General features: G+C 37.7%; 1 protein-coding gene across 2 annotated transcripts in view; it reads right to left on the bottom strand.

Moving 5' to 3' along the window:
* VCL (vinculin) overlaps nt 1-15,996 on the bottom strand; it is a 56,372-nt gene that overhangs the window by 16,241 nt on the left and 24,135 nt on the right. For both annotated transcript variants that reach the window (XM_063405881.1, XM_063405882.1), the window contains exons 3-10: nt 13,267-13,417; nt 12,124-12,232; nt 9,636-9,758; nt 9,218-9,378; nt 3,326-3,416; nt 2,426-2,573; nt 1,411-1,564; nt 219-394 (exon numbers count right to left, since the gene is read on the bottom strand). In XM_063405881.1, the coding sequence (XP_063261951.1) occupies nt 219-394; nt 1,411-1,564; nt 2,426-2,573; nt 3,326-3,416; nt 9,218-9,378; nt 9,636-9,758; nt 12,124-12,232; nt 13,267-13,417 (1,113 nt within the window). The remainder of the gene's footprint in view (nt 1-218; nt 395-1,410; nt 1,565-2,425; nt 2,574-3,325; nt 3,417-9,217; nt 9,379-9,635; nt 9,759-12,123; nt 12,233-13,266; nt 13,418-15,996) is intronic.

Here is a 15,996-nt window from a genome sequence, read left to right as displayed (position 1 = left end):
TTCCATAGGCAGTAGAAAGAAAATACTTCTACAGAATACATCTCTGGTTACCTTTGTTTTTTAAGGAAGCAAGTGCAAGCTAGGCTTTGAGACAGAAATCACTAGGCTGAACAACTAAAGGGTTTATTTTAATCACCAATATTCTGATCTTGCTCAGCATTGTGAACTGCATGTGAAAGTCATTCAGATAAATGAATGGTGATGAAATAAATACTTACTGTCGTCGCAGATCTGACAGCTTGGCTGTCAAAGCAGAGATTTCCCCCAGGGAACGGAGGATATCATCTCTTTCTTTAGGCTCCTCACACAGCTCTGCAACTTTCCTTGCTTCAGCCATAATGCCCCGAATGTGCTCCTCTCCTTCACTGCCCCCATTGGGATCTGCAAGCCAGTTCTTCATAGAAAGAAGTTGTGTACAAGTGAAGATAAAAATAATGTTTATTCTGTACATGCTTTTATAGAGAAAGAAATACCTATACAGCTTTCAAAATTTTATTTAACAGAAAATACTTCTCAAAATCGATTTCTGGTTTTTAGCTACCATGAAATTATTCTATTGCCTCATAGTTTTTCTATTTTGAAAAAAAAAGTCAAACTAGATAAAATCTACCCAAAGATTTTACATTCTCTCTCTCCACCCTCAACATTTGGTAACAATATTTTAGAAGCAAAACTGAATCACTGCCTTTAGAGACTGATGATGTGACTTTCAGAAAAAAATGAAAACAGATGCTCTTGAGCTCAGGTTGGTACTTTCACAAAGCTCTTCCTAAAAAGTCCCATCACCATTTCATTTGATACATATGTAATATTAATATATCTTTATATAATGATAATAGACAATGATAAACATTTCGATAAGGTCCATTATTTGATGACCATCATAATCATCACTGGGTAAGAGACTGACCATTGAGGGATATTAAGAGTAAAGGATCAATTGAAAGAAAATGTAGTTTCATTAACATCATTTCTCTTCTGTCATTATTAATATAAAGTTCTAAATCCTGAATTCCGCTCCCAAAACAGAGCCCAAAGAAAAGGCTTGGTTTTATCCACAACTAAGTCTGTTCAATCTGGAACTCTATTTTTTTCTTTAATAAGATTAGTTTATATGCAAATTTAGGGTGTTCCATCCTTTTAATTTAATAGCCTTGAAATTTTTAATAATGCCAAGTAAGTTAGCAAAAAAGATCATCAACTGAAACAAAACTCATCATATGCTTAATTACTATTAATTATTACATAAATTACTGAATTTAAGATTTTTCCTTGTTAAAACAAGTATCCTTTCTATGTTCTTCCTATCAAGTAATCGTGTTTTGGAAACAAGTGCAGTAGTTCAGTGTAAGAGCTGTAAGAGCAGCAATGTAATCACATTCTGAGGTATTGATTAATCACTGGTGGTACCTGGGCAGCATCAATCTTCTTGGCAATTGCCTGCTTGGAGTTGGTCATGGCCTCCAGCTTGCGGGCTGCGTTCTCCACTTTGGCCGTGAGCAGGTCCAGCCCCTGGGACACCTGCTGGGCCTTCTGCATGGCCACGGGGGTGGCACCCTGTCCTCTGCCCCAGACAAAAACAGCACCACACACTCAGTTCAGCACTGACAACTGCTGTCTTCCAGTGAAGAGGCAACAAAAGCTGGTTATGAGGATTCTCAGCAATTATTGCAAGAGATATAGTGTTTAATCAAATTTTGTTTCCTCCTCCTTACGGAAACAAAAAGCAACTGAGGAACAGAAGAAGAGATAAAAACTAAGAGCATATTTTCCCTATTCCAGAATGCAATATTTGGCATTCTCAGAAGAATAAACATTTTTTAAGTGTCAAAAAGTAAAGCTATTAAAGTACCCAGGACAAGGCCTCTTCTCTCCTCATTTACAGACTGTGGCAGAGAGTCAGAATCTGCAGGAGTTAAAGTCTCGCCACATCTAAGTGAGGACAGCAAGTCAATAAAAAATAAATATGAAAATAAAATGTCTTAGCTGCCTCAAACACGTGACACAGAAAGTTCACCAGAATTTGCCAATGAAAGATAAACAACAACCACCACATGTGATCTAACATCCCAAAAAACACCTGAAGAGTAGAATATCCATGTATCTTACAGTAACTGGGGTATAACCTACTTGGAGAACAGACTTCACAGGAGAGTTTAAAATTTCCTTTCTGCCTAAATTTGGAGGAAGGTTGTGTTAGACAGCAAGCAAACTCAGAATTATCTACTTGAGCAATTCTGATTATCATATTATACAATTAAAATTTCTCTTATTAAAACATATTATTCTTATCAGAAAAAAGAGATTGAAGGAAAAGAGGTAAAATACAGTTCTGGCCTGCTTTTCTATGGGTTAGGAAGTGAGGAGTGCACATAAAGCATTTTCCTAGCCCTTGGGAAGTGTCCATCCCAGGTGAGAGCCTTACCTAGCCCGGAGGTCAGCCAGCTGATCCGTCATCTGGCCCAGGGTCTTGCAGGTGCCCAGGATGTCCCTGCGCTCCTTGCCCGCACACAGCTCTCCTGCTTTGCCAGCCTCATCCAGGATGTGGCGGATGGCCTGCTCGCCAGCGTCCCCTGAGACACAGCGCCAGTCAGTGCCACTCACACACATTCCCGGGCACATCACAGAACTCCCGATACCGCGCCACGTGAACTGCGTCACGTTCAGTCGTGGAAGTACAGTTATCAAAAATGGAGATACACACCCAAAAGTTCACAGCCAGCTTTTACAACTGCATTCGTTTGGCTTTGATTTCAGAGCAAGTCCATCTGATAAGGTGGACATCCAAATGGACCAGGCCTCTATCGAGTTTTATTTACTTCTAAGATACATACAAAGGTAAATAAACCCCTTACATACGTAAAAGTCATTGCAATTAAGCGTGTTTATGGCAGATTTTCATACTAAAAATTTTTTGTCAAGACTGAAAGAAAAACAGTTAAAGAGATTCTGTTAGGGAAATCTCAAGTTATAAAAATTTGAAAATGCAAAAGAAGGGATTTTAAGTATTAGCCACGGCTGCAATTAATTAATTACTGTTTAATTCAAAAGTTTTTAGGTTTACTGCTGGAATGCAAATTAAGAACATGTATGTTCCATAGAATACATATCTTTTATACCACTGAGAAGCAGCAAAACTTTCTCAGTCATTAGACACAACTTGTTCAATTCCCAGTTTCTAAAGAAATTAATAAATACAGGCTCCTTAAGAATGATCCACTATGTAAGCATTATTAATGCTTAAAGATCACTTTGTCTCAAACAACAGAAATAATACCTTCAAAAATCAAAATACTTTATGCTTCTGTTTGTGTTTAAATATTACCTGGAGGTGCATTTGGATCTCTCAGCCAACCTTTTGCCTGATTCATCTTGGAATCTATTAAGGCTAAAGCTCTCTTCATGGCTTCAGTGTCCTTTACAAAAGAGAAACCAGCAAAATTATTCGCAAAACAAAACAAATCAAAGCACAAGTATCAACGCAACCAAAGCTGACAAAGGTTCTAAAAAGCAGAGTCTGCTTATAAAAACACATTCGTATAAGCAGCTCAAAACCCATTTTCAAACTAGCAGGTCATAATTGCTTATTTCCAGTTAGAACAGACATTTTCATTTCACTCAAAATGCAAAAATTATGCATGCAATTTTAGTGGTTTTTTCTATTTATATTCTAGTGCTTTAATTTCTAAAGTTGGAGCTCTAATAAGCACACATCTTGGAGTTAGTTCCATTTTACATCAGGGCACGTAGAAGAGTTGTGATGTAACTGGAATATCCATATCTGGATATCAGCTAGTGAATTTTACTGCTTACTTCAGTGTAAGAGGCTGCACATCTGCATTTCCCACCTGCTCTGCTGCCTAAAGTCAAACAGTTACTGTTCACAGGAAAATAAGACCACCAGCTAATTTCTGGAAGTCTCATATATGGATTTTAATGTCTTTGGAGATAAACACACGTATTTACATGTGACTGTTTAAAACTCTGAATTCCCCCACAAGAGGCACCAAAGAAGCTGCTCCTTGCACTATTATGCCAATACTACCCAACCCCTCTGGCTGCAGGGGAAACAATCTCCCAGTTCTGATTTCTCTGCAGTCTGAACACTGCTCATGTGCCATCCCTCCACTAGAGGCCACAAGTTTTCCATCTCACATAAATGGAAGGACAGTGAAAATAGTAATAAGCACCTAAGTAAGAAGTTGTGGAAAAGCCAAAATAGCTTTTTACCACATATACCATGGAAATCATTTGAAATGCATCTCAGATCCCATGATTGGCATGGAGATGACAAAAAGAAGCCTGGCTCTCACACAGCATCTCAATCAGACTGCCCATGTGCCGTGCTTTTGAAGAGCAGCCTACTACCATCAGTGACCAGTATCTTGCTACAGTATGTGCTATCCTGACAACTAAAGAAATGCCACATTTCTATGGAGTTGTTCATTCTGCATACTTAGTTTTAAAAATACAGTACTGAATATTCTGGCATTTTTATTCAGGCACGTTGGTGTGTCAGCTGTTTGTAAGGTGCTAGAATATAATTCAGCAATCAACTTCCTAAAATGTCATGTGGTGCAGCTGAGTATTTTTGCAGGCTCTCAAAACACAGCCTGAGAGAGAGCACCAAAAGCAGGATTTTTTCACCCAGATGACTGGGTCTCAAATCTAGAAACTGGGTCTCCAAGCTTAGCTGGGATATATTTGAACAAACTTCCAAAAGGTAGGGATTTGCAGCTAGGCGTGAGAGATGGGCACACTATTTTAAAAGTCATCTTCTCTATAGCTCAAGAATTGTGCATTCAGTGTATGATAAGAGACAAGCAAATATTCATTGAATATTCAAATACAGAGGCATCAGTGTATATATAAATCTTCCTAGCTATGACAGTGGGCGTTACTGTTTTCTGTTGTTTATATCAGGCTGAAGGCACTTTGGTTTGAAATGAATGGTCTACGTCAGGCCTGTCTACCCAGAAATAATTTGAAACAAGGAACTGATTTTTTTTAAAGGCAACAGATGTTTCTTATTGTGTCAATGAGATGATAGGAGTGGGCAGAGAAAAGGAGGGTTGGGACCTGTTTTGGCCCCTCCCTTTTTACTCTCACGGGCTTTTGTGTTGTCTCAGCTGCCTGCGGAGTTGCAGTTTCAGCAGAATTACGTCAAAGCCTCTGAATCTAAAATCTAATATCTGAGGACAAAATCATGGGTGTTCCAGCTTTTGCACTCATGATTTTGTCACTGCCAGCACTGCCTCAGCAGCACCAGGATCCATCTGCCCTGTCACATGAAGTTACATATCTGGACCGCTCTGCAGGGGCACTCTTGCTATCCTGTGCTCCTCTGCACTCGTGCTGGCAAAATACTGTCCCCTTTTCCCATTAAAAAAAATCTGTGGAAATACTAGCACAGCAGTTGAAGTGTTTCAAGACAACTGCTCTTAAAGTACCAATTTCCCACCTACACAGGCCAAGGAATCCCCTCCAGCTATAGCCTGATAAGGAGTTCATTGCAGCGAGCTGAGTAATGCGATAGAAAACTAGAATGCATCCTTGACTGGGTTTGTTGGCACAGCACTTCTGTGTCTGCCAGAGCTGTGTCTGCTGTCAGATACCTGGCAAGCAACAAAGGTGTAGCCACACTGAAAGGGCTGGACTTACCAACCAATTCAGGCTATTAAGAAAGTAGAAGGAAGACAAAAGCAGCAACATTCAATCTAAAAAAACACAGCAACTTGCTCAAGGTCTCACTGCCTGAAAGTGTCTTGATAGTCCTGATTTCTGTAGCTGTTTAAATACCTTATTCCTCCCGTAAACAGCTAAATATGTTTAAATTTTAACTCTTTGGGATTTGCCAACAGAATATTAGTTGCAAGCATGATTTTTTTAAAATCCTACTGCTCTTTTGCAAAAAAAATTTCTGCAGTTTTATCAGCAAAAAGTTGATTCTTTCCCTCCTCTCCCTACCAACAGTTCCCCTGTTGCCAAAAGGAATTCCATTAACAAAATCAGCACTTACATTTTCAGAAGAGATAAACTATTTCAGTTAATCAAGTTAAACAACTAGGGCAACACTGTCTGAAGGGAAGAGAGCAAGCTGGATTTTTTCCAAACCAATTCCTAAAGCAAATACTATTTAAGACACTGCTATGCATCAGTTCTGCCACTACCAAGCATTTGAGCTTATTCAGGGCACAGGTAGTATTGGCTCTGCTGTGCAAACGAACAAAATAAATCCTACACAATTCCTTGCTGGATGTAAAACAACCTCTGACTCAATAGAGTGGTCTAGTCTAAGGATATCTGATTTTCATGACCAAAGAAGGCAATGTTGGAGGAAATAGGCAAAGCGAGTGTTCTGGCAAGACAGATAGCTTAGTCACCATTCAGAGTTCAATCCTGTAAGATATCAGATATTTCTCAGCTTCTTACTCCCTCCAATTCCATGGAAATGAAAGATGTTTGAATTGAGTATTACTTCAAATTCATTTTTAGATAAACACTAATAATATACAAGAGAATCAAATTCCTCTGTAAAACTAAGAATTCAAGGGAAAAAGTTCAAAGCTATGAATGAAAACATAAATACAACTTTCCCCCAAAAATAGTATTTCAATTCTGAATCACCACTCTATTTTTAAAATCCAGTGTAAGCAGAGATTACTGCAATCCAGTAACAGTAATGTGCAGAGTCCACAAAGACCAACAAAATATTTTACAGCTACAACTCCTACAAAACCTACAACACCTACAGCTTTGGCTCCATACCTTGTTCATTCTCCACTCTCTCTAGACAGATTGTGATAACTCAAGGTATAAATAACTCAAGATAGAATAATAAACATAAAACCAAGTCCAACATCAGCGATAGCATGTACTACACAGACAAAAATTCAAGGCTGGGCATCCCCAAACACCTGACTTGATATTCCAGAAAAGCAGGGGGAAAATCTTTCCTTTGACCACCAGGCTCAAAATGCATGCAACAGTGACCTCAGCTACAACTAAACAGCTCCTTCATCTCCCTCCCAGCAAAATGCTAAGTCAGTTGTGATTATTAGCAAACGGGTTTCTGCTTCTTCATCCCACTGTGTTTTTCAATTCAAATGCTTTATCATCACTGTTGGATTAATGCTCAGTGCTACAGTTCCAAATCATCAAAAGCAAAATACAATTAAAAAGTTCTCAGTTCAGAACAGAACGATACTTTGATTGTACTAGTCCACAAAACATATTTATACATTAAGCATAATGACCAATATTTTCCATTAGGAAATACTGCTAATATACCAACTGTTTTCTTAATTAAATACTTTCTTCATCTGCCTCACCAGCAATATGAATAGAATTTCCTAAGCCTAAGTTGCCAACTCTTTGCAACAGACATTTTTCTTTACCACAAAAATTCCAAATCTGTTGCGTAAAATAAAACTGTGCTCATATTTCATAACATACAGGAAAGCTTAAATCCAAAAATAAAACTGACCTGAAGAAGTACCCACACAAAACTGCAGTTTTAAGCCTAGACCTAAAGGACATGAACCATCTGAACTGAAGGAAGGCCATGGGTAAAACACTATGGAACAGACAAATTTCCTGACTGAATAAAGCTTTCTGGCCATGCAGAAAGCTCATTCCTGCATGGCTGGACCCTTTATTTGTCACTACAGAGACTCATAAATGAACATAAAAGCATTCAAAAAGAATGTGCTGTAAAATCTTGCCCTAAATTTAATCAGATTCATAAAGAGTCTTAATGCAGATCAGCTTGCAATTCCCATTCTCAGTGACAGCCAATGCTACACACAGCTAGATAGAGCTATTATCATCTTTTTTAACTGTGTATACATCCGTAAGTATAAATGCCAGTGTCACAGCTGGCACACAGAGAAGTTGCACAGCACACAGTCTGCACACAGCACAAAATCCCACAGACATGCTTTTTTGGGTTTAGTACCAGGTAGAGGTGGAGTGTGTAGAAGAAAGCTTACCTTCTAAAGGTGAGAAAGGGTAAGAAACAGGACAACAAAAACAGAGATGCATACAGTAGTCATAATAAGGAAGTGATAGTGACAAAATAACTCGAGGCAAACTAAGGGTCAAGTGCCAAACAACATAGGCCAAAGTGATTTTATATCTTGGTTACATCAGTGTTAGATTTCCTGCTAGACTTTGTTTACTAATCAGTCTGGCTTCAGGTCTCAGTAAGTTTTTTAATTATATTTATGCTTATTTGTTGCTCATAGCATTAACCCTTAAAAAAATACCTTCAGCAATTTACTTCCAAGTACTCAAAAAGAACTTGGCAGGAATTTCAGTTATGCAGCTGCATTTATTTGTAAGCCCACACCACTTATGATTCTGACTGCCAGACCTGCTTTACAGCCTTCCAGACACTTCAGTAGCATCAGTATCACTTCAGAGCAGCACTTAGCTCCAGATAAGTGGCTGCAGTCACTCACACGCTGAACACTGAGTTGTAAGGAACCAATCCTGTCCATAAGTCAGCTTTCACAGGCACCAGACTTACCTAGAAACCCTCTTCAATCTAACAGATTTCTTTGAGACAGGACAAAAACCTGAAATTTACTCTTGTGTCCAGAATAAAAATGGGGCAGGGAGAAAAGGGGCAGGTGTTCAGAGAAGAATACCTCAAAATTAATTAAAATTTTTCAATTCTAAGCCTTTTGCACAAGGAATATGACAGTAGCTTATCTTTTCTAGCAGGAATCTAGAAGGAAAATCACAATCTCACTTATGAATGCCTAGCTATGAGACCAGTTGAATTGCAGAGAATAATAACTTTTATACTTAAGTTTCCTATTAAATTATTATCTAGGCTAGTAATACACAGGGAAAATATCCTTCTCTGTGTGGAATACACTATATTCCAGGACTTCCTAATGATGCTGAAACTAAAGCATGAATAAATCTGTCTTTTGTTTGACCACTGAGTTGCAGTAAACCACTGAACCACCTTTAAATGCCACACTAGTTTAACTTTGCTTAGCGAGAGAAAGCTCATTTTGAAAGATACATGAATATATTTATCTCTGAAGATATTTGACCTTGAAGAGATTATATGATGCTATTATATCATGTTACAAAACTGCTGCATAAATACATACTTCAGTGGTCTCAAAAGCACAAGTTTCCAAGGGTAAAAGACAGTGAACAAAAACTAGACTTCTACATACAAATGTAGATATGGAAATACCTTGCTCGCCCAGGCATCTTCATCCCAGGAAGTGAGTTGCAATACACGAATTATTTCATTTATCTCAGCACTCATTTTCTCTACTGTGAAATTGCGATTTTTCAAAGCCTCTTCTATTCCCTGGCTTTTAGAATTTTTTGTGGTTACAAAAATCTTCATAGCTGTGAAAAATACCAGAGATGAGAAAAAGGTATATCAGACCAATCAGTGATCAAGCTGACCTTCTACTGTATTTATATGGAACATTTTCTTTTGCATGGAGCATTTTATCTCAAAGAGATGGTTGTTTTAATACAGGAAGCAGAGTTACTTGCGACTGGTTACAGATGTTGAAGTTATGTTTAATAAACATAAGACATTGGAACTCCAGTTCAAAACAATAATTCAGAATGGCATTAAAAAACAAAGCAAAAAATACCTGATATAAGTACTGGCAATAGCTCCTTCACTGTATTCATGGAGTTTACCAGCATAACCCTATGTTCCTGATGAGTTAATTCCTGTTGTCTCTCGTCAATCATTTTGGCCATCTTTGTCATTCCTAAAGATTAAAGTAATTGAACATTGAAACACTTGAGATTTCAAAACAAGAGTAAGGCATAATGATTGACGAAAACTATATTGAAGTTAAAACTTTTGTATTAGCAGCTGTTGCTTTAAACAGATTCCAGAGGCTTCAGAGAAGTCCCCTATTCAAAACCTAGCCATTATGTGAAATAGAAAGGACTACTCAGAATTCTTGATTTTAAGTCCTATCAATAAAATAGGAAAATATTTGAAATTACTGTTTTAAGACATGAAGCCACTTAATGAACACTGGAAGCTGATTTAAGGAGGGGGGAAGGGTGTCGTCTTTTCTGTTAAGATTTGATCCATGCCTTAAGTAAAGGACAGAAAAAGGAAACATCAGGATTTTATTTGTTTGCTTGGAGGTTCTACCAGAGGTCAAGAACTGTATTTATTTACACTTCATATTTGCTAGAAATATTTCTAGTACCCTAGAAACCTGGAAAAAATTAAATTTATTCTAGAGCAGATCTATTTTCAATAGCTAAGATGTGTGTGAAGTTTACCACACAGAGCACATGGAAACTTCTGACACAGCTTGATAAAAACTGAAGGTGATTTAAATGAGTGCAGTTGTGGTCCTACTCTTTCTCCTCCAGGGTATAAAACTGGAAGGAAGCTGTGTATTCTTTGGCTGAATTACCTTTCTGCTGGCTAGCATCTAAGGCACCATAACATTGCTTTGATGATATCACTGTAGTAGGGTCCTCACAATGACAGCACAGAGAGGCAAGCTGTGCAGAAGCACATTTCCTTTTAATGACAAAAGCCTTAACAGGTAATCACGTTCCCCTCTCTACTTCCAGCATAAAACCTGTAAGCACTTCCTTGACTTTCAGTGTACCTGCTCGTACTCCCATTAATTATAGAGCACTCACAGGAATGTTAAGTTCATGTGCCCATTAATGTAACCACAAGGAACAAGGACTGCGGGCGTTCAGTTCTGTGGGCACGGGCTGCAGATGTTGAGCAGCAGCCAGCTCAGGCAAAGACAGAGCTGCTACAGCAATCCAGAAGCACAAGGGTCACTATTTATTCAGAATACCATGAGTTTAGAGAAGATAATCTACAATAAAGATAACAAGTCTACATGTCACTCTAAGAAACTAAGACACTTACCCAAGACCTCTGTCATACATATGTAACAGCAAATTAAGTCTGTGAGGTTCAGTGAAAAGACCCAGCTGCTTGTAACTGAGCCCAACAGAGCCAACTGAAATCAGGGAAAACTTCCATTTTTAAGATATGAAAGACAATAACCACAGAGAAACTAAAAGGGTATATACCAAGTTGAAGAAAAAGTTTCAGGGAAAGAGAAGATTGCCCTTTTGTTTTATCTTTTCCTCTTCAAAATGAGGCAAAAACTATTTCATTGAAGGTAATTTCTGATGGGAAATAAAAGTTTAGAGAACACTGTAACTCCATATGGAACTTCGAAGTTTTTCCACATCTAGAAACAAGGTCAAGTATACACATGTTAAATAAAAACAGGATAATCTACAAACATGCTCTGTGCCATGACAGCTCTTAATCATTTCATTTATCACCTAGCCACATTACACATGTATTTATAAAGTACTAACTAGATTCCTGCTGGTTTTATATAAGCATTCTTTATTTCAGTGTAATTTTAATTCCAACATCTTCCTACACTACCACCACCACATCTCGATTTTACAGAATGCTTTTGTTGAATCCCTTAGCAACTTCATGCTGAGGTTAGAAATAGCAGATAGATTAATGGTAGGTTTCCTCTGAGCAATAAAGAGATAGAGACAGCAGCTCCTCACTTACCAATCACTTTCACCACTGAAAGTGTGAGCTAACACAGTGAAGTAACAAGTAGTGAAGGAGCATCAAAGAGCAAACATAGAATTTCAATAACAGCTGGCTTTTGTATTATGCTTCAAGACAGCTATTTCTGCAACCTCATTTAGATGTTAATACATGACATGTAGCCTATACTATTCCAAGAAATTACTACTGGGCCTAACTATCTCAGCCAGTGCAGACATTTTATCAGCTTAATGGGTTTTATATCTGTGAGTGCTTAGTTACACAGCTTTTTCATTTTTCTTTTTGTTTTAGCCTTCCTAATGCATGCTTACTTCCTTCACAGTATAGGAAAAGTACAGCACATATCATTTACCAACATCTTCTGCATTCATAAAAGAGACTGTGAAACAGAAAGAGTTATTCTTTCCAATAGAAACCTCCCAAGCAACTGCTTTACCATTGTCCAGTGTTCTAAAGTGGGGTAAGGAAGGTGCTGGAGGAAAAACTAAGTAGTGGAAAAGACTATACTTAGTATATTTATGAAAGACCGGAGCAAATCAAACCTGGCCCTAAATTCTTTGTGTACGTCACCAGATCCTCCATTGTCTCTACAACTTCCGCCACAGTCAGATATTCCAATATTCCTTTGCAGACACGGATGATTTTACGGACCTAAGAGAGGAATATTCCATTAGTTCTTAGGTAAAGCTAAGTTAAAAAGGAGCTGTCAGGTGAATCCCACAAAGCATTAACTTCACAAAAGTCAATTCATTTCCTAAACACTAGAAAGAGAGATTAAAAGCTATTAACTTCCTTGAAAGTCCCGTAATACTTCCATTAAAAACCATTCCAGAGCAACAGGCTAACAGTCCCACGAGCTGGTTAAATGAGACAAGGATGCCATGTTAGACTACTCAGAACAGCAAGAAGTGCAACACAGTTCCACAGGTAAACAAACTGTTGTAGAATTAGGACTGACATCTGCATTTCTAACAGCATGAGCTTTTTTACTCAGAAATGAGCAAGACTTCACATCCCCAGAAAGAGCATCAAAACTATGATTTGTAACAAAAAAAAAGAAACAAAACAAAACAAATTTCAAACACGAGAGATTTAATATTTCCTTGCAATTATGGCTTTTTTTACACATGAGGATGGACAAACAGCACTTCTGAGTTAGTTTTTGGCTTGTGCAGCAGTCAAAACGTACCAACTGTTACATTTATCAGAATACATCTTCTGCCTGACTAGCCAGTCCACATTTGTTTTACCTCCCATGCCCCAAGGCAAATTAAATTGCCAGAGCTAATGAGCCAGACAAACAAAAGAAAGTGTTAGAAAGTGGCTGAGGGCTTTTCAATGAAGGAATACAGAAAACATAAGGATCACTAATGGGAAGGGTGAAGGGAATACAGAAAAGCATCAGGAAGACGTCAGACAGTTGATGAGATCTGGCCTATTTGAGCAATAATCACAGGCAACACCTAAACATTATGTCATGCAAAAATTCTCCTAAGAAAACAGAGCAACAAGTCTTAAGCTCCTTCTGACAGAAAGGAATGCAAAATATGCTTCCAGCCAACCTAAACCAGTCAAAACCTCATTAATCTATTTAATAGTTTGGTTTAGCTAATGTAGTTAGGGGGACATTTTAATTAATAATACTGTTGTGCAGGCCCTTGTGTCAGTCATGCTGGGATTCCTACCTCTGCTTCATCGAACGTCAGGAGCAAGTCAGACGTTCCCGAAAGGATTCCTCTCGATCCATCAATGAGATAGTCACGGGCTGGTACTGAGTAAGGATCTGCTTGCAGCATCTGCGCTGCCCGAACAAGTTTGGTGCAGGCGTTCTCCACTCTGTGGAAAGCCAGCAGACAACACCTGCTGATTAACTTCTGTCTGTATGGCAACAGGCTTGAGAAAATGTTGGGTTTGTTTTTAACTTTACCATTTGAAGCACTGCAAGCAAACTGATCATTCTACACCTTTGCAGTTTAAAAGGCAGGAGCATTTATTGTATTTTTTTAACAAAAGGTCACCAGCAAGCATACAACCCAGTTTTTCAGAAGTCACACAATCTTCCCATGTATGGAATGTCTGAAGTACCCCTTACAGAGCACACAGTGCAGTGTCATTAAGAAGAGCTCCCAACCCAGCAAATACCTTACATTCCTCATGACAAGGGCAGGGAAGAAAACAATTCTTTTTTTAGGACTTCACAACCAAACTTAACTTTTATCAGCCTTGTATATACATTGTTATTCAAATAGCAATTGCTATTAATAAATATTAAATGACAGCTACACATTAGGACAAAATAACATCATTTTAACAAAGACACTGTGCTCTGCTCATTGAAGCTGTAGTTCAGGTCTTCAGAATGTTAACACTCATAGAGAATTTTAAATAACCACAAAATGTAGAGGGGTAAAGTACAATGTTCAAATGCAGCTTGCAATTCCAGACATAAAAACAGAAAGAAGATTTTGCAAGATATTACAGTATGTAACTACAGTAACACAAAAGGTACTTACAATAAGAAGATGAGCTCTGAAATTAGGTTCCATCAAACCATTTCACATAACAGTTTTAAAATATCAACAACTGGAAGACTGAAAATATTTTGATTTTGTTCTCTTGTAATTACTTTGTGACTCCTTTGGAAAACTAAAAATTCAGACTTCCCCTTCATGTTAGCTATGCTACTCATGACTGCACTTACTGACTGTACTTTCCTCCACTGTCTCCCATTTCATTTAAGTGCAGTGTAATACATCATGCTCTGTGCATGCGAACGCCATGTGCTCATTCAATAACAGGAGGTTCCAACAAACATAAAACACTTTTATTACAGCAATGCTACCTCTTATGACCACTTCTGCATGCTTGTCACTTAGCCCATTTTCTACTGGCCACTTGGGCACACTCTTTTATCATACTTTTATTAAAGTACTTTTAGAAAGTTACAGTTAACCCATTTTCCCCTCCATGTTCTTTGCTAACACAAGCATTAGAACTTAGTGGTTACATCTAAATTTAACTAGTAGAAATAAGACACCCACTACAGAAAAGAACACTTTTGTCCAGAAGGTAAAGTTTTCAGCTAACAGCTCCCTAGGGTAGATCATACTGGACCAGCTGCATTATCATAACCTGCTCTGTTTGGGAGACATCTGCTCAGGGTATCAGATGGCAGGGACTCCTCACTGAGCAAGAAAATGCAGAAGGACTTTGAGGCAGGAAGTGGAAATGGTCTGCTCATTACTATGCAACGCACTTAGTTGTGTTATCAAAGTCAACTGACTTCACTAAATTAGATTTCTGTGCTTGCTTCTCACATTTATTCTTTTCAACTCTGCCAAGAAAGGGATTAAACAAATCACCTATTCAGCAGCTCAGAGCTATAGGCTCAGAAATATTTAATTTCCTACAGTTTAATTTCATGGTTATCTGTTTAATACTAATAATTATCTCAAGGCTGGCTTTTTCATTTGTTGAGAAAAGAATTAACATAAATGTGTATTACACCAGATGTCATTAGAATTAATGAAAATAGTGTTTCTAAAGATTCCAAGTTTTCTTTTACAGTTTTTAGGGTTGAACCTCTTAAAGGTAAACATGAATTTCAATAGTATGATGCCTATTTTGTATAAACTTCCCAATGCACTTAAAATACTTCAGGAGTGTAAGTTGTGTACAGGAAAAGTATAGTGATGTTTGAAAATCAGACACATTTCATGCCCTGCAAAGCACACATGCTAGGAAGCGAGAGATTAGGAAGAAAAGGTATTCACTTACTTCCATTAAAAAACCCCAACCAACCAAACAATAATGCAAATGACCCCTAAAAATGCAATGAACCACTTGTTCTATCACAAGAACCAAACGTTCCGAAGTTTCGAATGGAAGTTCATTGCTGTGGTGAAGTTTCTAATCTCTGTACTATATTGCAACACAAAAAACCAACAACATATCTTAATAAAAAAGTGTATTTATTTTTGAGGCATGATTACAATAAAGCTATCTTAACACCAGTCAAACTCTTTGTGGAGAAGACACTGGTCTAATTATATTTCTAACCATACTACTTAGGGTAATCAATCAACTTCAGTACTGTTAAATATATTCCTTACAAAACATGAGGGGAAAAAAAAGTAGCTTATATGCTAAACTATCATTTTAGTTAGTAGGTTTTAGGATTGACCTCTGCTTTTCCTTGAGTTCATTTTCCAGTTTAACTACTACAGTTTAGATTACTTGCAGTTCTAGAAACAAAGTAAAAAGCAAATATTTTACATTAACAATAATTTGTTAATACATGTACCAGCAATGCAGCTACAGCTTGGCTACCAAAATGTTAACATAGAATAGCACTATTGCTTGATTTGTTAAATGAGCTTGTACATGCAAGTTAAACAAATTTTTATTCTCAGTGT

This window comes from Prinia subflava, chromosome 9 (assembly GCF_021018805.1).
Source record: "Prinia subflava isolate CZ2003 ecotype Zambia chromosome 9, Cam_Psub_1.2, whole genome shotgun sequence".
Lineage (NCBI taxonomy): Eukaryota > Metazoa > Chordata > Aves > Passeriformes > Cisticolidae > Prinia > Prinia subflava.
This window is presented reverse-complemented; position numbering and strand designations above follow the sequence as displayed.